Raw genomic sequence first — 24,478 nt, 5'->3', positions numbered from 1 at the left:
CTCCTGACCTCGTGATCCTCCCGTCTTGGCCTCCCAAAGTTCTGGGATTACAAGCGTGAGCCACTGCGCCTGGCCTTTTTTTTTTTTTTTTGAGACAGAGTCTCTCTCTGTCACCCAGGCTGGAGTGCAGTGGCACAATCTCGGCTCACTGCAAGCTCCGCCTCCCGGGTTCATGCCATTCTCCTGCCTCAGCCTCCCAAGTAGTTTGGACTACAGGCGCCCGCCACCACGCCCGGCTAATTTTTTTTGTATTTTTGGTAGAGACGGGGTTTCACCGTGTTAGCCAGGATGGTTTCGATCTCCTGACCTCGTGATCCACCCACCTTGGCCTCCCAAAGTGCTGGGATTACAGGTGTGAGCCGCTGCACGGGGCCTGAAAAAATTCTTAACAAAACATTAGAAAATTGAATCTACGTTAATACATCACGACCAAATGGTGTTTATCCTATGTTGGCTTAATATTTGAAAATCAATTAATATAACACACCAGATAAACAGAATAAAGGACAAAAACCATATGATCATCATAATGGATGCAGAAAAAGCCGTTGACAAAATCCAACATATTCATCATTAAAACTCTTAACAAATTAGGACTAGAAGGGAACTTCCTCAATCAGATAAAGGGTAGCTATGAAAAATCCACAGCCAGTAGTGAAAAACTGAATTATTTCCCCTAAGATCAGGAACAAGGCAAGGATGCTGACTCTTGTCATTTCCATTCAACACTATACTATAAGCCACTGCACTAAAGCAAATACATTAATAATTAAGGGCATCCCTGAAGAAGCATACGGGAAAAAATTAAAAGAAATAAGCAAAAAGTGCTTTTAGTTACGGATCACATGATTGTGTATCTAGAAAATCCTAAGGAATACACAAAACAACTACTAGAACTAATAAACAAGTTGAGCAAGATCAGACTACAAAAAATAAAAGCTCCACTTAGTATAAAAAGAATAAAATATTTAGGAATATATATTTTTAAAAGGACTTGTATATTGAAAATTCTGAAATTGCTGAGAAATGAACAAAGATAATTGGGGAGATATTCCATGTTCACGGACTAGAAGACTCAATATTGTCAGCATGTCAGTTCTCCCCAAATTTATCTACAGATTCACTAAAATCCTTATCAAAATTCCAGCAGGTTTTTCTGTAGAAACTGATAAGCTGATTCTAACATTTATATGGAAATACAAAGGATCCAGAACATCTAAAACAACTTTAAAAACATAATTGGAGGACTTATACTACATAATTTCTAAACATATTATAAAGCTACAATATCAAGACAGTGTGGCAAGAATATGCATAAAGATCAGTGGAACATAAAAGTCTAGAAATAAATCTTTACATTTATAGTAAATTGATTTTCAACAAAGTTGACAAGGCAAATTCAATAGAGAAACAATAAGTCTTTTCAAAACATAGTGCTTGGACCACTGGGTAGCCATATGCACATGGAACCTTAGAACATACACACAAAAATTAAGTTAAAATGGATCACAGAACTAAACAAAAAAGCTAAAACTAAAAAACCTCTAGATGGAAAAATAAGAAATCATTGTGATCTTGGGTTAGGCAAAGATGTCTTAGATACAACACCAAAACCAGAATCCATTAAAAAAAATTAAATTAAATTTCATAAAAAACTAAAAACTTTTACACTTTCAAAGATACCACTAAGAAAATGAAAAGATGGGCCAGAGACTAGAGGAAAATTCTCTGCAAATCACATATCTGATAAGGAACTTATATCCAGAACATACAAACAAAACTTAAAACTTAATAAGAAAATGACAATCCAATTTAAAAATGGACAAGAGATTTGTACAGAAATTCACCAAAGAAGATATATGATTGACTAATAACCATAAAAGATATGTAATATCATTTGTCAATAGGGAAATGCAAACCAAAATCACAGGGAGGTACCACCACACACCCTCGAGAATCTGCCTGCCTCGGCCTCCCAAAGTGCTGGGATTACAGGCATGAGCCACCACGCCCAGCCCTAATTTTTGTATTTTTAATAGAGACTGGGTATCACCATCTTGCCCAGGATGGTCTTGAACTCCTAGGCTCAAGCGATCCACCTGCCTCAGCTTGCAAAAGTGCTGAGATTACAAGCATGAGCCACCACATCTGGCCAAATAAACCTCTTTTCTTTATAAATTACTCAGCCTCGGGTATTCCTTTATGAGCAACACAGTCTCCCAAAGTGCTGGGATTACAGGTGTGAGCCACTGCGCCTGATCTATTTTATAGCTTTTTAAAGATTGACAAATAAAAATTGAGTATATTTATGGTAGGCACACAACATAATGTTTTGATACTTTTATAGCTTTTTAATACATTTTTCCACGTACATGGATCACTCTTACTCAAAATAAATACATTTACGGGCACAGTAGCTCACGACTGTAATCTCAGCACTTTGTGAGGCCGAGGCAGGTGGATCGCTTCAGCCCAGGAGTTTGAGACCAGCCTGAGCAAAACCTCGTCTCTACAAAGAATACAAAAAATTAATGAGGAATGGTGGTGCTTGCCTGTAGTCACAGCTACTCCGGAGGCAGAGGTGGGAGGATCACTTGAGCCTGGGAGGTGGACGTTGCAGTGAGCAGAAATCACACCACTGCCTTCCAGCTTGAGCAAGAGTGTGACCTTGTCTCAAAAAAAATAAATAAATAAAATGAAATAAATACATTTAGGCTGAGCATAGTAGCTAACGTCTGTAATTATGTGGGAGGATTACCTGAGCCTAGGAGTCCAACGGCTGCAGTTAGAGTGAGCTATGATTCCACCACTGCATTCCAACTTGGGTGACAGGGTGAGACCCTGTCTCTAAAAAACTTAAAAAATTAAAAATAAAGACAAATATTCATTTATATTTTAAGAAGCGAAGGCAATGGGTTGCCTCTGAAAATACCTGGATGAGTTCCACAGAAGATGTGCAGAAAGTGGGCTGCAGGGGGGGTTCTGGCACCAGGTTTGTGGGTAAGCAGACAGCTTAGCAATTTTTAATCTTGGGGAGGGTGTCACAAATCCCTCTGAGAAACTTACCAAAGCTACAGATACTGCTCTCGGAAAAAATATTCCAATACACAGAGAATCAAGGACTAGAAGTTCATCGGTCTCTGGTAAAAACCCCTGGATACTGTTCCAACTTTTTGTGATTCTATGACTTCATCACCTTCTATACTCCTGATAGCCTGATAAGAGGATGTTTGGCCTGCTGTTCTTTTCTGCAAGGAAGTAGCAAAGTACCTGCTTCTTAGGAAATTCCTTTAAATCTTCTTTTAATTTTTTTTTTTTTTTTTTTTTGAGACGGAGTGTCACTCTGTCGCCCAGGCTGGAGTGCAGTGGCCGGATCTCAGCTCACTGCAAGCTCTGCCTCCCAGGTTTACGCCATTCTCCTGCCTCAGTCTCCCGAGTAGCTGGGACTACAGGTGCCTGCCACCTCGCCCGGCTAGTTTTTTGTATTTTTTAGTAGAAACGGGGTTTCATCGTGTTAGCCACGATGGTCTCGATCTCCTGACCTCGTGATCCGCCGGTCTTGGCCTCCCAAAGTGCCGGGATTACAGGCTTGAGCCAACGCACCCGGCCTTAATTTTTAATTGATCGCCTCATTAACTCCCATGTGAGGTTCAGTCTGAAAAGTCAATTAAATATTTAGTAAATCATCTTCTGCGTGTTCAGAGCCATGCGAGGAGTCCTAAGAGATGTGAACCAGCCCATTCAACGTCATTTTGCTTTTGCTACTTGGTTTGCAAGTCATGAGACCGCAAAGGCAGCATATCAAGCAATAAGGTGATGGCAATCTAGAAGCCTTTTGTGCTGTAATCTAACACGCCATCACTGGCAAAGATACAGGTGACCTGGAATGTTACAAAGCTCAAGAGAACCAAGAATCAAGGTCTTTCCCTCCCCATCTGTTTTATTCTTGGGGGTGGGGTGGGTTGGGCACTCAGAAATATCTCCCCCAAATAGCTGTCTTAATGAAGGGCTGCTAGGACTCAAAAGTACCCCAAACTACTCCAAATTCACCCCACCCAGTTTGAAAGGTGTGAACAACTAACATTTTCCAAAGAAAACAGGAAGTTTTTCTGAGAACTAAAAATTATTTCATTCACTCGCATTTCTCTGTAACCAGAAGTTAACCTTTTCTGGAGTCCTCTGCCTTGCAATCTCCTTTCCCATAAATAGCATCAACTAGCAGCAATACATCTGGTCAATCTGAACAGCCTTTTTGGTTCCTGTTCCCCGCCTTTCCTACCGTAAAAGCAGCATTTTCCTTAAAAATAGACTAGATTCTTTTACTTTCTAAAAGACAGTCACTTTTTTTCTTTTTTGAGACTGAGTCTAACTCTGTTGCCCAGGCTGGAGTGCAGTGGTACGATCTTGGCTCACTGCAACTTCCACCTCCTGGGTTCAAGTGATTCTCCTACCTCAGCATCCTGAGTAGCTGGGATGACAGGTGCCTGCCACCAGACCCAGCAAATTTTTTGTATTTTTGTAGAGACGGGGTTTCGCCATGTTGGCCAGGCTGGTCTTGAGCTCCTGACCTCAAGTGACCCACCCCGCCCTCGGCATTTCCCAAAGTGCTGGGATTACAGGTGTGAGCCACTGTTCCTGGCGACAATCACCATTTTGAGACCATGTCAGTAACTGCTCCCTCAGATTAAGCAATTAAAAAAAAAAAAAAAAAAGACAGAAAAAGGAAAAAGAGAGAAAAAAAAAAAAAAAAAAAGAAAAAGGCTTTAGGCACAGTTTGCCAACAGTTAACTGAAGTCAATTACCCAGTCAGTTAAAGCGTACCAAAAATCCAACCACATGTGAATGAAGGCTAATGACAGCTAGAGACTACTTACTAAGCAGGCCCAGGGAACTAAAGAACTCACAAAGCAAGAAAAAAAACAAACCAACAAAAAACAAATTAGCCACAGGAAACTGAAAATGTAGCCTTTATTTCAGAGTCCACAGAAACAGAGTAGCTGTTGAACAGAGACACATGAAAGACTCAAAGCTGTAATTTGGGGGTAGGAAAAATGTACAGCAGGCTGCAGAAGTCCAGGTGAAACTAACAACCACCCTCACAAAGCAACAGGCAACCAGACTTCAACCTTGATGCCAGAAAGTGCAGAAATGTACTGCTCTCCTGTCTCCACCTTGGGTATTTATAAAAGAACTCTCAGCTAGCCCAAGCAGTAGGCTTAGATAGCTCACCTCAGGAAGACTTCAAACCTTGGAGTAAAATTACAGAGCGTCCTCTTTGCGCTAGCACTTTCATCTCATAGTTCATTTAATCATCACAACAACAACCCCTTGAGAATATCATCCTTGTTTCAAAAATGAGAAGATTAAAAAGTTCTGGAGACGGATGGTGCTAACAGCTGTATACGTGTGAATGTACTTAATGCCACTGAACTGCACACTTAAAAACGCTTAAAGTGGGCCAGTCAGGGTGGCTCATGCCTGTAATTCCAGCACTTTGGAAGGCTGAGGCAGGTGGATCACCCAAGGTCAGGAGTTCGAGACCAGCCTGGCCAACATGGTGAAACCCTCTCTCTACAAAAAATACAAAAATTAGCCAGGCGTGGTGGTGCATGCTTGTGATCCCAGCTACTTGGGAGGCTGAGGCAAGAGAATTGCTCAAACCCAAGAGACGGAGGTTGCAGTGAGCTGAGATCGCACAATTGCACTCCAGCCTGGGCAACAGAGTGAGCCTCTGTCTCAAAAAAAATAAAAATAAAAAAAGCTTAAAGTGGTAGATTTTGTTATTACCACAATAAAAAATTTTTAATATAAGGTAATTGAGGCTTAAAAGGGCAAACAGTTTTCCCAAAATCATATAACCAACCAGTCCAAAGTCACAAAAGTAATCACAGTGTCACAGCTGGGAGGCTAGCCCATATTCTCGGACCAAGCGTAAGACCAGGATTTCAAACCCTGGAAGGTCTGTCGGTTTAATGCATCAGGCATAGGTGAGAAACCATGTTAGGAAGGGAGAGAAGGAAGCAATGAAAAGGAATGAGATGGAACTGAGAAGTCCTGGGTGTCCCCATCCATGCCCCATTTGGGAAACTCTAGTGTCAGCAAACGGTTCAGGGATCAAAGCAGGCTTGGAGGTGGTAGATGGCTCCTATTATTCATCTGTGGCCAGATGGCTCTCCTCATCCTGGGTTCTTCCCACCTTCTTGCCAGTGCCCAGAGATCAAAACTCAACCTTCTTCAACATTCTGTGACCTGCTTCTTTAATGCCAAGATCAAAGAGAGACGTTTGTCCAAGTTGTAAAACAGAACCCAAGAGGCAACTTAATGTGATCCCAACCTCCTCTGTACTTCCTGAGGGGGGTTAAGGGCATTCCTTTAAAGGGACCCCTCGGAGAAACACATTTAACCAAGGCCCGATGTCAGCACCTCGGTTCCAAGGACACAGCAGCTCCTGCAGAACATGAGCCAGGTGGGGAAACCTGGCTGATAAGACAGACAGCACAACCAACACAACAGCTTGGAAAGATCACAGGGACCATCATCATGGAAAAAACAAGGTAAGTCTGATTTTATAGGCATATTAGCAAAACTCACCTCAAATGCAAGTATTCCAAACTACAAAATTTTCAACTTGGAATTTGGAAATCATCAAGTCCAAACCTTAATTCCACACATGTCATATGTGGAAAACAGACTAACAAAGCCAAAGTCATTTGCCCCAGGCCACACAATGCATCAATGGCAGCGCTGGGACCAAGCCCAGGCTGCTGGCTCCTGCTCCAGTGTTCCTTCTTCAGTCAGCTCATGTCCTCCTGTACACGGGGTCCACAGGAGACAGCCACTTCCTTTACACAAGACTGATGGCACAGCTCAGGCTCCCGGCCTTCTGTTCCAGGACTCTATGATCCAACCTGATTAGCACCACATTCCACCATTAATTAAAAACAGCTTTAGCCTGGCACAGTGACTCACGCCTGTAATCCCAGCACTTTGGGAGGTCAAGACGGGAGGAATGCTTGAGGCCAGGAGAGTGCAAGGCTAGCCTGGGCAACATAGCAAGACCCCGTCTCTAGGAAAAATAAAATTAAAAAATTAGCTGGATGTGGTGCGTGCCTGTAGTCCCAGCTACTCAGGAGGCTAAGGCAGGATGATCGCCTGAGCCCAGGAGGCGGAGACTGCAGTGAACTATGATCGTGCCACTGCACTCCAGCCTGGATGACAGAGTGAGATCCTGTGTCAAATAATAATAAAAAACAAACAAAACCAGTTTCTGGGCCTTTGACTGGGGCTGGAGGGACTACTGGCATTGGCTCCATTAGCACAAAGGAATCTTGATGTCATTTATTCCATTCCTCTGTTTCTGGACTGGATCAAACCCAAGTAACCGCAAAACAGTGTGAACTGATGCAGCAATTACACCCCTATACGCCCAAGGAAACGGAACGTTATGTTCACACAAGAACTTACACCTGAGTGTTCACAGCAGCATTATACCTAACAGCCAAAGAGTGAAAACAATCCCAATGTCCATCAACTGATGAATGATAAACAAGCTGTGGTACATCCATACAAGGGAAGATTCAGCCATAAAAAGGGATGCGGCACTACTGATACATGATACAACATGAACAAACTTTGAAAACATTATGCTAAGAAGCCAGACACAAAAGATCACATATTATATAATTATCTTTGTATGAAATGTCCATAATAGGCAAATCCATAGGGACAGAAGGTAAATTAGTAGTTGCCTAGGGCTGTGGGGAGGGAAGAGTAGGGAGTGACTCTCTTTTGGGGGTGATGAAATGTTCTGAATTACACAATGGTGATAACCATCACATTTAGTGTATGCACAACCTATGAAAACACTAAAACCCACTAAATTATATACTTTAAAGGGGTGAATTTTATGGCATATGAATTATATCCATAAAAAAGATTATAATAAAAACCAAAACAGTATGAACAATGATGTGAGAGAAGTACAGAGTTTTATTCTCCAAACTGAAGTTTCTAGACTCCTGAGACATCTAGAAATGTACTCAATGGACATTTCCCAAGTTTCAGTGAAATAATATTCCCAAGAACCGTTTTCCATAAAGAGTGAGACATGAGCCCACCTCTCAGTTCAGACCTAGCTAGATTAACACTGTATCCTGTAACTTCACAGAGTAGTCGAAATCTAAGGATGGAAGAAGACAGGAAAATCAAAGAGAACTTCAGTTTATACCAGCTATCTTTCATGGAGGGAGAAGTCTTGCCCTGCAGGTTCAGGAAACACCCTCTATACTAACGTCGTTCTGGGAGACGGCAGCCCAACGCTTGGGGAAGAAGAGCCATTCACCAAGGAGAGAAATGGAAAGGCTCACATGCCACTGCACTTGCACCCACAACCCTAACTTTCAAAACAAAGGACAAACCAAAAACCCGGCTGTTCCCACGGCCACTGAATCCACTAGTTCAGTTCCTCTTTGTCTGTATGACTCATGTCAGTGACCCATACACTCCAAAGTAGATCTACCGCACCCCTCACCCCCCACCAATGGTTATGAAATGAGGGTGTGTATGAGGGAGTGGGGACTATTCTGACTTCCGTGTAATGAATTGCTGACACAGATCAAACTCAACCCTGTGACTCCACTTTGCCCCTTACTCACATACCCCCATAATAAATTTGCTTCCACACCTTTTCACTATTGCACCAGATACGAAGTTTCTCCATATGCACCCTTTAAACTGGCCTCTGCGTGTTACTGCATACATTACATATTCAGTTTCTTTAAATCAGTTACTTTTTCAGTACAATACTCCCAGATGGCACAACAAATGCTAAATCACCGTACTTTCAGGGTTTTGTTGGTGGTGGTTTTTGTTTTGTTTTGTTTTTGCGAGACAGGGTCTCACTCTTGTCGCCCAGGCTGGAGTGCAGTGACACGATCTTGGCTCACTGTAGCCTCCACCTCCTGAGTTCAAGCGATTCTCGTGCCTCAGCCTCCCGAGTAGCTGGGATTACAGGTGCGTGCCACCACACCCGGCTAATTTTTGTATTTTTAGTAGACAGGGTTTCACCATGTCGGCCAGGCTGGTGTCGAACTCCTGGCCTCAAGTGATTCGCCTGCTTCAGCCTCCCAAAGTGCTGAGATCACAGGCGTGAGCCACTGCTCCCGGCCTGTTGTCGTTTCTTAAGACAGGGTCTCGCTCTGTTGCCAAAGCTGGAGTGCAGTGCTGTGATCAGGGCTCACTGTATCCTTGGTACTGACCTCCCAGGTTCAAGTGATCCTCCCACCTCAGCCCCCAAAGTAGCTAGTACTACAGGTGCACACCACCAAGCCCAGCTAATTTTTTCCTTTTGTATTTTCTTTTTGTAGAGATAGGGTTTTGCCATGTTGTCCAAGCCGGTCTCAAACTCCTGAGCTCAAGCGATCTCCCTGTTTTGGTCTCCCAGAATGCTGGGATTACAGGTTGAGTCACTGTGCTGGGCAAAATCTCCGTCCTTTCCACTGTGCTTAGACTAAAATCCAAACTCCTTTCCACAGCCTCTGTGCCAACTGAGAACAAGCTGGCTCCCTTCAAGTACTGTCCTCAAGGGGATGGGAAGGGGAAGCAGCCTAATACAACACTCTATTTCAAAATGCAATTGACCGTCAACAAAATGTAGACTGCAGTCCATCCCAATTCCAGGCATGCTTTTCAAAACAGTTGCTCTTGCTTCCCTCCAGTTTCATCTTGTATCATTCTCTCCTACCCCAACCCTCACCATGCTTGGCTCCTCCAGCCTTCTGTGTGTTCCTCAAAACCACCAAGCTCCCTCGCACCTCGGCCCCTTACACTTGCCATTTCCTTTGCTTGGAATATTCTTTGAATGGCTGGTTCCTTCTTGTTAATTATGTTTCAACTCAAGTCACCTCCTCTGAGACTTCTTTCTGGCCACTCAATCCAAAGTAGTTGTGTCATCTAGTCACCCCAATCACTATCACTTCATTTTGCTGTCCTCACGGCATTTACTGGTGACATTATTTTGTTTATGTATTTACTTGTTCACTGCCTGTCTCCTCAAACTAGAAAGGCTCCACAAGTGTAGGGACCTTGACCCTCTAATTCACAGCTACACCCCTAGTTCATGGAACAGAATCAGTACTCAAATACTTGTTGACTAAATAGATGTGTACCACATATATGTATGGCTAACTTATAACCTCTTAAAAATCTCTGACCAAGGCAGGGATTTCCCAGTGCAGTGCTGTAAATACCACTTTATTCACTTTATTCAATGTTTTCCTTATAGCAAGAGAGGGTGTGATTTCCTGTTAAGTTCTTACACCATCTTTGTTCTGAATGTGCACCAGAATATATATACATACATATATATATATATACAAGTTTCAATATACTACTTTGAGGATTTGCTCCATTCATGGTTCAGCCTGAAGTCTGAAACCACAGAAACCAGGTAAGGTCATGAAATCTTTTTACGTGACCTCTGAAGTTCTAAATAAGGAATCCCTCATTAAACAAAAGATAAGTTCTCAGTCAGCTAAGAGAAGGAGGGAAAACTGCTACTAGTCAATAATATATACCTGTTTGGAGAAAACCAACACCAAATTATTTAAGCCAGAATCTTCCTTTGCTAAAATCAAATGTCATTTCCTTTTCTCTGAGCCTTCCTTGTCATTCACTCCCAGGATGAAATTATCTGCTGACGAAGCAGTAAGCAGGAAGATCCAGCAAATCATTCTGAACTAAGTGACTTCAATTTTAGTTTTGGTCTCTTGACGATCAGAATTTGAACTAAACTTTTGGAAGAAGGGCCAGTCCTTTAAAGATTTACTTCCAGGGTTCTGCATCAGGAGCCCGCAAGCTCTGACCCAACTTCCAAGCATGGCTCTTTTACCTCCACCCTCATCCACACAGACTTCATCCCAACATATAGCTTCATCATAATGAGCCTTCATCCCTAACGAGCTATGTGGCCATGTTAGGGAAGGGGAAGGACAGCAGTGAGGTGGTGCTATTAGTGTTTTTCAAAACGTAGTTCGCAGACCACCTCCACCATAATCACTGGAGTGCTTATAAAAGGGCAGATTTCTGGGCATCACCTGGCCCTATGGAATTAGAATCTTTGGGAGTGGGGCTGCTCAGGAAACTGCATTTTTAGCACGCCTCCTCCTGCACACCCCGAGATTCTTTCGCACAGTAAAGTTTGAGAACCAACAGGGTAAAAGGTCCCTAGAAGAGGGGCAGGGAGTTGACTGAGAGAAGACAGGAGGCGCAGGGAAGCGTCTAGGGATGAAAGATGGGGGTGGGGTAAGTGAGGGCAAGCTCTGGGGTAGCGGCAGTCAAGAGGAGTGCGGGATGGGGACAGCTATGAGTGTAAGTGAGGACAGGGCTCTGCAAAGGATCTGAGGCAGCGCTTGGGCTGGGAGGGTGGTCAGAGGGGAGGTCACATCCGCGGACTGGTTAGGATGGTGGGGAGGCGGGGAGAGCAGGGTCTGGACGTGACGGGGAGGAGCAAGGATGAGAATAACGGGGGCGAGGGTCTTCAGAGGGGTCAGGACTGGGAGGTGAAAACTGGAAAATGGGGCTCACAGTGGGCGGAGACCAAAAGTAGAATGGGAACCGGCGAAGGTAGGAGCCAAGGTCTCTCTCCAAAACGGCGCCTCCCCCAAAACTTGAGGCCTTGACAAGCCTGAGTGCAGGGGCAGGACCGGGGAGGTGGATCTCGGGGGAGACCAGCCCAGTCAGAGGCAGCCCTCAGGCCTGAGTCAGGGGTCCCGGAGGTGGCTCAGGGTCAGGCATGGGGTGCTGGAAGATCCTGGGATACCCCGGAGGGCCCCGCTCCAGCTCCCGCTCCCGGAGTCTCCTTCACTCACCATCGCCGTCGCCATCTTGGATCCACGTGTCGCCGTAATGACGTCAGCGGAAGTGGTGCTCCCAGGTTACGGAGTTTAACTCCGCAAGGTGGTCGCCTAGCTTCAACCGCTCCTGTAGCAGCGGTCAGCAGAGGGTAAAAGGAGTCTTAGCTCCTGCTCCACAGTCTGGTCTGGGAAAGTAAGGTCACTGATTAGTTGAAGAGAGAGAACGGTGTAACTATGGAAGCCATATTAGCTCCTGGCAGAAACTGAGCCTCCCCTATCCCCGCTGCATTGTGGGTAATGGGGGTGTGTGAAAATGCGCTCGTGGTCTCAGCGCCATCTTTACTACTGGCAGGAAGACCCATTGCCAGGGCTACCTGAGACCTTGATTTGAGGGAGAGGGTGGGCACTCGGGCTCCAAGGGCAGTCCGACTCCAAGAACAATTTGTAATTATATATTTAATTATTTGTTTGACTGTCCTATATCCTCTTTAGTAGACTGTAATCCCTATGAGGACAGACCCTGTTTTTTGTTTGTTTTTTATTTTAACCTTGCTCTGCCTCACTCCCATCTGTAAAATGGGAAGGGGGTTCATCATAGGCTTGTGATGAGGATTCAGTGACACAATATTAAATAGGATGTATTCAATAAATAATTGTCAGTATATGTTTATTATACTCCTTTGGGCTTGTGGTAGGTGCCCAATACATTATTTTTTAAGTGAAGGAGTGAAAACCAGCATATTCAGTGGAGGGAGATATCTCTGAACGTGGACGTCATGCACCAGCTTAGTATGTAACTCCAGATAAGTCACGCAATCTTCCTAAGACTCAGTTTCCAAATCTGTAAAAAAGAGACTCAAAGAATCATGGTATTAAGGTTAGGAAAGAACTCAAAGTTCATTTGGCCCATGGATATCACTTTAAACTGAATACAGTGCCATCTTAGACTATTTTAAAAAGCTATTAAAATAATAGTAATGTTAATAATAATCATCAGCACTTGCTGAGCATTTGGTGTGTGCTGCAGCACTTGGCATTGTGCTAAAACAGTTCATAAGACCCTTTTTATCTAATTCTAGGGGGCAAGGGACAGTTGAACTCTGATCCCCACCTATGGGCACCACTGTGGTGGATTCTCTGCAGATAGCTGCCATCTGGTTCTGTCCATCCTTGCATGATGAGCATACGGTTTCCCTCCTCAAGAGATAGACTCTGTTTTACATCATGTTGAATCTGGCTGGTCATGTTGGTTGCTTTGACTAATAGGATGTGCTACAAGTGATTCTGCCAGTACTGAGCCTAGGCCTTAAGAGGATTGAAAACGCCTGATTCTACCATCTTAGTTATAAAGAAGTGTAGCTACTCTGCTGAAAAGGCACCTGGAGAGAGGGAGGCCCAGCCAACTCCTCAAGACATCCCAGAAACTCCAGCTGAGCACTGTAATAAGTAGTTGAAGTCATCTTGGACATTCCAGCCTCCACTGAGCTGCTAGCTGAATGCAGCTACATGAATAACCTCATGAACCCCATGTGGACCAAAAGAACTGCCCAGCTGAGCCCAGCTGTTTTAGAGTGGGGTGGTTTATTATAGATCATTTCAGGAATAGATCATTGAAACACACACCCATTAACTCTTGTGACCGGCACAACCATTCCAAAGATTGGAAGATTGGCTATTAACCCCAAGGAGGAGGAAGCTTGAGAGACTAGGAGGAATTTGCTGCAGTCTCATATGTTCCAAACTTGGAACCAGTTTTTCTAGAGCTTCGATCCTGAGTGTTTCCCACCATTTCTAGCTGCCTGAAGAAGGATAACTGATAAGGAGCAAAGCTCCATAAATGGCTTATTATTTTTTAGTATTTCCATTTTTTTCTTCTCATGCTTTGTATTTTCCCCTAAAGGGCTTTCACATCCCAATCTCTTTTAGTGACATAAGCCAGAATCCTAGAACTAGACTGCCTGGGTTCAGAGCCCATCTCTACCACTCATTAGCTCCATAACATGGGCAAGTTTCTCTTTTTCTTTCCAAAAAAATATTTTTTTTGAGATGGAGTCTCACTCTGTTGCCCAGGCTGGAGTGCAGTGGCATGATCTCGGCTCACTGCAACCTCTGACTCCCGGATTCAAACAATTATCTTGCTTCAGCCTCCTGAGTAGCTGGGATTACAGGTGCATGCCACCAAGCCCAGCTGAGTTTTTGTATTTTCAGTAGAGATGGGGTTTCGCTGTGTTGGCCAGGTTGGTCTAGAACTCCTGACCTCAAGTGATCTGCCTGCCTTGGCCTCCCAAAGGGCTGGGATTACAGGTGTGAGCCACTGAACCTGGCCTAAATTTTTTTCATTGTTGTAAAATATACGTAACAAAATATTGACTATTTTAATCATTTTTAAGTGCACAATTCAGTGACATCAACTACATTCACAATGTTGCCAGTCATTACCATCCTCCATCTCCAGAACATTTTCATCATCCCTGAAAATGAATATCCATATGGCAAAGAATGAAATTGGACCTTTATCTCATACTATATACAAAAATCAATTCAAAATGGATTACAGACTTATAGGGCCAGAAACTGTAAAGCTACTAGAAGAAGACATGGGGAAACTTGACATTGGCTTGGGCAATGATTTTTTGGATATGTCACTAAAAGCACAGGAAACAAAAGGAAAAATAGACAGGTGAGATTGCATCAAACTTAAAAGCTCTGCACAGCAAAAGAAACAAGAGAGTAAAAAGGTGACTGCCAGAGCTAAAGAAAATATTTACCAATCAAAAACGATCTGATAAGGGGTTAATATCCAAAATATATAAGGAGCTTAAACAACTCAATAGCAAAAACTCCCAAATAACCTGGTTTAAAAATGGGCAAGAGATCTAAGCAGACATTTCTCAGGAGACAGACAAATGGCCAGCAGGTAAATGGAAAGGTGCTCAACATCCTTAATCATCAGGGAAATGTCAATTGAAACCGCAATGAGCAGTCATTTCACACCTCTTAGAACTGTTATTATCAAAATGACACACAATAAGTATTGGCAAGGATGTGGAGAAAAGGGAACTCTTGTGCACTGTTGGTAGGGGTGTAAATTGGTACGGTCACTATGGAAAACAGTATGAATGTTCATCAAAATTGAAATTAACAATAGAACTACCATATGTTGCAGCAATCCCACTTCTGAATATATATCCAAAAGGGAATGAAATCAATGTCTGCACCCCCATATTTATTGCAGCATTATTCATAATAGCCAAGATATGGAAACACTGCAGCTGTAAACTATTATCTATATTTAATATAAGTACATAACTATATATTATTTCTATTTATAAATATAAAATATATATAATTTATATATATATGTAACATATATATGTAACATATATATATATGTTATGGAGGAAATGTTCCACAAAGGCAAAAGTGCCCATGAAAATCATCATGCAGCTCTGGTTGGTAGCTTGAAATTCACCATGGTGGGAATGTTGACACCACAAAAATCAAGAAGTGCTACCAATCGGGGCTTGAATTTTTGTTTTGCTGGCAACATTTTTTTCTGTAAAGGGCCAGATTAGTAAATATTTTGGACTTTGCCAATCATACGGTTTTGTTACAACTACTCAACTCTGCCATCTTAGTACAAAAGCAGCCACAAACGTTACATAAATAATAGACATGACTGTGTTCCAATAAAGCGTAGTTTGCCATAGTTTGCCAAACCCTGGTCTAGACTTAAAGTGATGGAGAAAAAATGTTAATATTGCAGATTAAATTTAATGGTGGGCAGTGTCTATAGCTGTTACCTTGTAACTAGCACAAAAATATGACTTTATTTGAAAGTCTTTCCCTGATCAGCAAAGAATTTGCTCATATCATTGACTAAGTCAAGTTCTGATATATGTCTTCTTTATTTCACTTTCATCTTATTCCTGAATATAACCAAAACTATCAACCCACATTCATGTTGGTACTATACTGGGAAAGCCTATTTGTCAAGCAAGTTACCATTGTGGGCAACTGAAGCTTAATCCTATGGAGCAGCTCTGGGAAATGATGCAAACCACACACCTTGGAGTTACCCCACTGAGGGGCAAGGGAGCAAGGCTGTTTATACACCAACTCCTGGAAGTCATTAGCTGAGTACTGTTCCCAGAGGGTGTTAATTCCTTGGCACTTTCAGCCTTCTGGGAACACTGGCAGCTGAAGCTTTTTGCAGTTTTAGGGAAAAAGTCCTCAGAAACAGTGACGCGGGATAATGACCCCTGAAAAGTCCACCCTACTCTAAGAGATACGAGTGGGGCACTGGCAGTGCATGCTGCACCCTTGGAGGTAAGAGTCTAGAGGAAGATTGTCCAGGCTGATATGGTGGTTGTGCCCTAAAAATCCTGTGTTCCACCTATTCATCTCTCTCTCTCTCCCACTGCCAGACCCCTGGCAACAACTGACTTTATTACTGCCTCCATAGTTTTGCTTTTCCAGAATGTCATATAGTTGGAATCATATAGTATGAAATCTTTTCAGATTGGATTCTTTCTTAGCAATATATATTTAAGCTTCCTGAATGTCTTTTCATGGCTGGATAGCACTTTTTTAAAAATTTCTTTTCCTTCTCTCTCTCACACTCTCTTTCCTTCCTCCCTCCCTCCTTTCTTTCCTTTTTTCTCTCTTTCTTTCTTGCTTTCTTGCTTTCTTTCTTTCTAGTTTTGCTCTTTGTTGCCCAGGCTGGAGTGCTGTGGCACGATCTCGGCTCACTGCAACCTCCACTTCTCAGGTTCAAGTGATTCTCCTGTCTCAGTCTCCTGAGTAGCTGGGGTTACAGGCACCTGCCACCACGCCAGGCTAATTTTGGTGTTTTTAGCAGAGACAGAGTTTCACCATGTTGGCCAGGCTAGTCTCTAATTGTTGACCTCAAGTGATCCACCTGCCTTGGCCTCCCAAAGTGCTGGGATTACAGGTGTGAGCCACCACTCCCAGCCTATTTATTTATTTTTAAATTTTCTTTTTGAGACAGAGTTTCACTCTGTCACCCAGGCTGGAGTGCAGTGGCGCAATCTCGGCTCACTGCAACTTCTGCCTCCCAGGTTCAAGTGATTCTTTTGCCTCAGCCTCCCCAGTAGCTGGGACTACAGGTGTTTGCCACCAAGTCTGGCTGATTTTTTTGTATTTTTAGTAGAGATAGGGTTTCGCCATGATGGCCAGGCTGGTATCAAATTCCTGGCCTCAAGTGATCCACCCATCTCAGCCTCCCAAAGTGCGGGGATTATAAGTGTGAGCCACTGTGCCTGGCTATGTTTTTTTTTTTTTTTTTTTTTTTTGAGACAGAGTCTCACTCTGTCTCCCAGGCTGGAGTGCAGTGGCCGGATCTCAGCTCACTGCAAGCTCCGCCTCCCGGGTTTAGGCCATTCTCCTGCCTCAGCCTCCCAAGTAGCTGGGACTACAGGCGCCCGCCACCTCGCCCGGCTAGTTTTGTGTATTTTTTAGTAGAGACGGGGTTTCACCGTGTTAGCCAAGATGGTCTCGATCTCCTAACCTCGCGATCCGCCTGTCTCGGCCTCCCAAAGTGCTGGGATTACAGGCTTGAGCCACCGCGCCCGGCCGTGCCTGGCTATTTATTTATTTTGAGACAGGGTCTCATTCTATCACCCAGGCTGGAGTGCAGTGGTACAATCACGGCTCACTGCAGCCTAGACCTCCTGGGTAGTTCTCCTACCTCAGCCTCCTGAGTAGCTAGGACTACAGGCACCCGCCACCATGCCTGGCCAATTTTTGTATTTTTTGTAGATACAGGGTTTCACCATCTTACCAAGGCTGGTCTCAAACTCCTGGGTTCAAGTGATCCACCTGCCTTGGCTTCCCAGAGTGTTGGGATTACAGACGTGAACCACCATGCCCGGCCAAAATTATTTATTTATTTATATATATGTATATATATATATATATATTTATTTATTTATTGAGACAGGGTACTGCTGTCTTGCTGAGGCTGGAGTGCAGTGGCACAGTCACGGCTCACTGCAGCCTCAATCTGCTGAGCTCAGGTGATCCTCCTTCCTCAGCCTCCTGTGTAGCTGGGACGACAGCTGCGTGCCACCACAACCACCTAAATTTTTAACTCTTTGTAGATATGGAGGGGTCCCACTTGTTGCCCAAGCTGGTCTCAAACTTCTGGGCTCAAACAATCCTCCCACCTTAGCCTCCCAAAGTGCTGGGATTACAGGTGTGAGCTACTGCACCTGCACCTGGTCAGCTCTTTTTTCTTAGTGCTGAATAATATCCCATTATATGAATATACCACAATTTGTTTATCCATTCACCTATTGGAGGACATCTTGATTGTTTCCAAGTTTTGGGATTTATGAATAAAGCTGCTATAAATATCCATGTGCCATTTTTTGTGTGTGTGTAGATATAAGTTTTCAACTCATATGGGAGCACAATTGCTGGATTGTGTGGTAGGTTATGCTTAGTTTGGTAATAAACTGCCAAATACCTTCCAAAGTGGCTGTACCATTGTGCATTCCCACCAGCAATGAATGAGAGTTCCTGTTGCTCCACATCCTCATCAGCATTTGGTGTCATCAGTGTTTTGAATCTTAGCTATTTTAGCAGATACTTTTTTTCAATTGTTGGGTTTTAAGAGTTGTTTATATATTGTGGATACCAATCCTTCATCAGAGATATTTTTTGCAAATACTTTTTACAAGCTTGGGGATCATGGTTTTCTTTTCTTTTCTTTTTTTTAAGACAGAGGTTTGCTCTTGTCACCCAGACTGGAGTGCAATGGTGTGCTCACTGCAACCTCCGCCTCCTGGGTTCAAGTGATTCTCCTGCCTCAGCCTCCCCAGTAGTTGGGATTACAGGCACCTGCCACTACGCCTGGCTAATTTTGTATTTTTAATTGAGACAGGGTTTTACCATGTTGGCCAGGCTGGTCTTGAATTCCTGACCTCCTGTGATCCACCTGCCTTGACCTCCCAAAGTTCTGGGATTACAGGCGTGAGCCACCGGGCTCAGCCATGTTTCTATTTTCTTAATAGTGTCTTGGGCAGAGCAGAGTTTTTGACTTTAAAGAGGTACAATTTATCTTTTTTTTTTCTTTTGTGGATCATGCTTTTGGTGTTGCATCTATCCCCATGTTTTTACCTGTCTTTTCGGTGACCAGAGGGACAAATCAGTGTTGGTTTCAGCAGTATAAATTGAAAGAGCAGAAAGCAGAAATTGATCCCTTAACCTTGTCCATAAGCAATAGGCTTCAACTCCTGAGATAGTGCCTCAGTCACTGTGGCTGTCATACTTCTATGTAACAAAACAACCCCGGAACACAAAGGCTTATTATCGTAAGCATCTATTTCTCTCTCACATATCCGCAGGTCAGATGGAGTTCAGTTGATCTAGGCTGGGCTCAGGCCTGCAGGTTGGTCTGGGTCTGCTCCATCTGTCACTCATCTTCCTTGGACCATGTTCTTTTCAGGGCAAAAGACTGGAAGGCAAGCCCAGCCCCACAAGCACGTTTCAAGCCTCTGCTTGCATCACATGTGCTAACATCCCATTGGCTAAAGCAAGTCTCATGGTCAAGTTCAACACTGGTGGCACAGGGAAGTGTACTCCTCCCATCAGATTATTATCACAAATCATAAGGCAAATTTCCATCAGAAGACCCTGGACTCTGCTTTCATGTACCCAAGCCACATCCCAAACTAGAAAGCAAGAAAGAAATTACCAACTAGGTAAGTTGAAACCCTACTAGCTTTATTTTCCACTGTTCTTATAGTCAGTTCCTAAGGTCAGAACCCCACCCTACTCAGAGGTACAGAATCAAGTTAGTGTAGGATTCTCTGGGACCCAGGGGGTGATGTGATGTACAACCTTCAGGGGATGCAATAATATGGAAAGGTGGTGTTTCCTTTTTACCCATTGTCCACCTCTTTCTGTCTTTCTCTGTGTGATAATAACTAGCTGCCAGGGATTCTCAGCTGAGGCAACATTAGGGAAGCCCCCACCACTTTGTCTTCTCTGCTTCCTACGCAGGTCTCCCACCTCTCCACTGAGAGCTTCCTCTGTAGGGTACTAGATACTCTCAGCAGCCATATCTCCAGATCGGGATTCCTGCAATGGCAAATGCCACCTCAACAAGTATAATGGCTGCTTGACCATGGGGAATGTCAGGTCTGTAGGCAGCCCCCAGCCCTGGAGGCAGCCCCCAGCTCTGGGGAGCTGTAAACTGACCAGCTTTTGTAGCATTGTGGCCTAACGGGAAAGTCAGGGTCCCGAATCATGAGAAACCATTCCTGTCATCCTGGAAGACCCAGCTCTTTGGAGGCAAAACCCATCCAGCATCTGGATACCAGTGGAGAAGGCAGGACAGTGCCCCCCACCGAGAGATGTTCATGCCCTAACCCTCAGAGCCTATGAAAATGTTACCTCACATGGCAAAAGGGACTTTGCAAAGGTGATTAGGAATCCTGAGATGAAAAGATTATTCTGAATTATCCAGGTGGGTCCAAGGAGTTCTTACAAATTAAAGAGGGGAAGAAAACTCAGAGCCAGAGGAGATATGATGGAAGCAAAGTTAGGAGTAATGAGCGAAAGGGGCTGATGAGTGAAGGAATGGGAGCAGCCTCTAGAAACTGGGAAAGGCATGGAAACAAATTCTCCCCTAGAGCCTCTAAAATGAATGCAACCCATTTCAGTCCCTCTGACTTCTGGAACAGTAAAGTTATACTTGTATGTATGTGTGTATGTATGTATGTATGTATGCATGCATGTATGTATTGAGACAGGGTCTCACTCTTCTGGAGCAGTAAAGTTATACATGTATGTATGTATGTATGTACTTATTTATTTATTGAGAAAGGGTCTCCATCTCTTGCCCAGGCTGGAGTGCAGTGGCACAATCTCGGCTCACTGCAACGTCCACATCCCGGGTTCAAGCAATTCTCCTGCCTCAGCTTCCCCAGTAGCAGGCGCCCACCACCATGCCTGGCTATTTTTTGTATTTTTAGTAGAGACAGGGTTTCAGCATGTTGGCAGGCTGGTCTTGAACTCCTGATCTCAAGTGATCACCCACCTCAGTCTCCCAAAATGCTGGGATTACAGGCATGAGCCATTATGCCTGGCCCAGTAACGTTATGTAGTTGTGTTGCCTTAAGCCACCAAATATGTGGTAATTTGTTACAGGAGCAAGAGGAAACGAATACAGCCAGCAACTATTTTAGGACAGTTAGAAAACCTCAAGTATCGAACCCCACTTTTCTTTCCTTTCTTTCTTCTTCTTCTTCTTCTTTTTTTTTTTTTTTTGAAACGTGGTCTCACTCTGTTGCTCAGGCTAGAGTGCAGTGGCATGATCATAGCTCACTGCAGCCTCGACCTCCTGGGCTCAAGAAATCCCCCGCCCCTCAGTCTCCCAAAGCACTGGTATTACAGGTGGGAGTCACTGCACCCAGTCTGAACCCCACTTGTCTTTGTACTTCTGGTCCCCAGGAGAGTCCGTCACACTTTCTGACTTGTCATACAGCAAGATGGCAAATAGATATTCAGGAATTGGAAGGACAAGAAAACCAACCTTTTGGTAAAGACTTTGGCATTTATATCTTTTATTTAAATATTCATTTCACTATTTTGAAAGTTTCCCTTCCAAATCACAGCTGTAACTAAAATCCAACCATTCCAGGAAATAGAAATATCAACTTGGGGGCTTCCTGAGAATGTCAGATTGTGGATTGCGAGAGTCAAAAAGAGATTTTCCAGTCCAACCCACTCACTGGACAGATGAGGAAACCGTGGCTGAAGCGAGGGTGGGTGTCTGGGAGTAGGGAGGGGGCGTGGGCCCTGGTGGATGGTGCTGGAGCCACCTTGCAGCCACCACCTGGGCACCCCCTGGCCCTACCCTGGTCCTCCCCATCATGGCTGCTGTTGGTACTGGCTCTCTGTGGCCGTGTAGAAGTCATCCAGCACACTCTGGATGTATTCGAAGGTCGGCCGCTCCTCCGGACGGTTCTTCCAGCAGCGCATCATGATGTTGTAAAGCTCCTCTGGGCAGTTCTCCGGGCGAGGCATCCGGTATCCACGCTCCAGAGCTCGGATCACTTCGGGGTTTGACATCCCTGAAAAGGAGCCGTGGAATTAAAAAAGGAAGCAGTTGGGAAATGAGAGCCCAGGGGTGGCAGGTCCTGTGGCCCCCCCCAGCAACCATCACTCCCCACCTCGCTCGCAAGCTGAGCCCCTCCCACTGTGAAAGCCAGAGACTTCCACCCTCAGCTTCACTTGCAGCTAGGTCATAGGCCGGGGACCCAGTTTGGGCCAATGGGAGCGGATGGGGAGGTCTGCTGGGAGAGTGCCAGGAAAGGTTTTCCTCCCGCTTAGAGGAGAGGCTTTGGAGAACGCACCCTTCCTTTGAACACTGTGAGATACTTATGATACTTGGAGCTGCAACAACCATCTGACAACATGGAGAAGACCATCACAGAGACAGGAACCCAGAGTCCTGACAGCTGCTGAACTGCTGAACTAACCAGTCACCCATGGCAGATGGGGAGTAATAGCTTGCTTCTGTTTCAGTTACTCTTTGTCTGTTATTTTGTTGCTTGCTGCGGAACACATCCTAATGGATTTAGCTTCTACTGTGTGTTGCCTAGTTTTAACTAGTGCACCCTCAAGACAAAACAGTCAGGTGGTCAGATTCAATGTCAACCTATGGATGGGACTATTTTCTTGTTCAATTTAAGTTTTTATTAGTTATTCATAAGAATAGCCATTCAATATCTGTGATCCCCAATTTTATATTATCAGTCTCAAACTCCAAACTCATGAACTCAAGTGCTTCCTTTACTTGGATGTCTCTATACTTAAGTCATCTCAAACTTAACAGAGCTAAAACAGAGCTCTTCAATTTCTGTCCCTAGACCATTACCCACCCTATGGTGCAAAGCCAGGGTAATCATCCCTGATTCTCTCTCTCTCACCTCCTAAGTCAGCAAGTCAAATCTTCTCTTCTTTTGAAACGTAGCAGCAGTTCATCAACGTATGCCAGTCACGAATGCCACCACCCTGTCCAGACCATCATCACCTCTGCCTGGACCACTGCTGTGGCCTCCTCAATGGCTGCCACCCTGTTCCCCTTCCCTCCCATTCACTCTCCACGCTGAACCAAAACATTGCTTAAAAATGGAAATCACCAGCCTGTCAACATAGCAACACCTTGTCTCTCAAAAAATTTAAAACATTAGCTGGGCATGGTAGTGTGTGTCTGTAATCTCAGCATTTTGGGAGGCCAAGGCTGGAGGATTGTTTGAGCCTGGAAATTAGAGACCAGGCTGCGCAATGTAGTGAGACCAAGTCTCTACAAAAAAATAAAAAATAGCCAGGCATGGTGGCACATGCCTCTGGTCCCAGATACTCAGGAGACTGAAGTGGGAGGATCACTTGAGCCTAGGAAGTCGAGGCTGCAGTGAGCTATGATCGCACCACTGCACTCCAGCCTCGGTGACAGAGTGACACCTTGTCAAAAAAAAAAAAAAAAAAAAAAAAGAAAGGTGGAGAAAGGACAAGATCTGATTCACAGTTTAGAATTATCCTGGCTGTATGTGGAGAATAGGCTGTAGGATGAGGAGGGAGAAAGCAGTAAGACTGATGAGGAGGCTGCTGCACCATCCATGGGAGACGACACTGGCCTGGATGTAGTGGAGACTGTGGGGTTCAAAGTGGTGAGACGTGGGATATGTTTTGGAGTTGAGTGGCCAAAATCTTGTGACTGCTCCATTGTCACAGGGGTGCGGACAGGCACGGTGGCTCACGTCTGTAATCCCAGCACTTTGGGAGGCCGAGGCAGGAGGGTTACCTAAGGTCAGGAGTTCGAGACCAGCTTGGTCAACATGGTAAAACCTCATCTCTACTAAAAATACAAAAATTAGCCAGGCATGGTGGCGGGCGCCTGTAATCCCAGTTACTCAGGAGGTTGAGGCAGGAGAATCGCTTGAACCCAGGAGGCAGAGGTTGCAGTGAGCCAAGATTGTGCCATTGCACTCCAGCCTGGTGACAGAGTGAGACTCTGTCTCAAAAAAAAAAAAAAAAAAAAAAGTCATAGGAGTGAGAGAGAAGGAAGGGCCAAGGAAGCCCCCAGACTTCAGGCTTAAGACATTGGATGGATGGAGGTGCCTTTAACTAAGATGGGAAAGGTGAGGGAAAGTTGGGGGTGAGGATCAATAATTCAGTTTGAATGGACATGTTGTCTAGATGAACCCGTTGCCAGGATGCCCTGGAAGCAGCCCCGAGCTGATGTCCTTTCCCTACCTGGGTAAGGGATGCGGCCGTAGGTGACGATCTCCATCAGCAGGATACCAAAGGACCAGACGTCTGACTTGATGGTGAAGGAGCCAAAGTTGATGGCTTCAGGAGCTGTCCACTTGATGGGGAACTTGGCCCCTGCAGGGTTGAACAGAGCAGAGTCAGGGGAAGGTTGGGGAGCTATGAGGGTTGGGATTCTGCTAAGGTGGGGGAACAGGCAAGGGCAACAGTTGCCAACATCTGCCCATGCAGACCTGCAATTCCCCTGTTACGTGGCCTCCCTGTGGAAGCAAGGGACATCCATCCTGAGGACAGATGGCTAAACAAGGAGGAGTGGGCAGAGG

The 24,478-nt window shown here is 44.6% G+C and overlaps 2 protein-coding genes across 8 annotated transcripts in view; both read right to left on the bottom strand.

Annotated features, from left to right (window-relative positions):
* TM9SF4 (transmembrane 9 superfamily member 4) overlaps window positions 1–11,898 on the bottom strand; it is a 56,465-nt gene extending 44,567 nt beyond the window's left edge. For 4 of the 6 annotated variants that reach the window (XM_045362727.2, XM_074005016.1, XM_005568656.4 and 1 more), the window contains exon 1: window positions 11,868–11,898. In XM_045362727.2, coding sequence (XP_045218662.1) covers window positions 11,868–11,882 — 15 coding nt within the window. In that variant the 5' untranslated portion in view covers window positions 11,883–11,898. Of the gene's footprint in view, window positions 1–11,583 lie in introns of all 6 variants that reach the window. The other 2 variants (XM_045362728.2, XM_074005017.1) reach the window with 1 other exon arrangement.
* A 9,530-nt stretch (window positions 11,899–21,428) lies between these two features.
* HCK (HCK proto-oncogene, Src family tyrosine kinase) overlaps window positions 21,429–24,478 on the bottom strand; it is a 49,849-nt gene continuing 46,799 nt past the window's right edge. For both annotated transcript variants that reach the window (XM_005568655.4, XM_065522963.2), the window contains exons 12-13: window positions 24,141–24,272; window positions 21,429–21,955 (exon numbers count right to left, since the gene is read on the bottom strand). In XM_005568655.4, the coding sequence (XP_005568712.1) occupies window positions 21,753–21,955; window positions 24,141–24,272 (335 nt within the window). In that variant the 3' untranslated portion in view covers window positions 21,429–21,752. The remainder of the gene's footprint in view (window positions 21,956–24,140; window positions 24,273–24,478) is intronic.

The sequence above is a fragment of the Macaca fascicularis genome, chromosome 10 (genome assembly GCF_037993035.2).
Source record: "Macaca fascicularis isolate 582-1 chromosome 10, T2T-MFA8v1.1".
In the NCBI taxonomy this organism is placed as follows: domain Eukaryota; kingdom Metazoa; phylum Chordata; class Mammalia; order Primates; family Cercopithecidae; genus Macaca; species Macaca fascicularis.
This window is presented reverse-complemented; position numbering and strand designations above follow the sequence as displayed.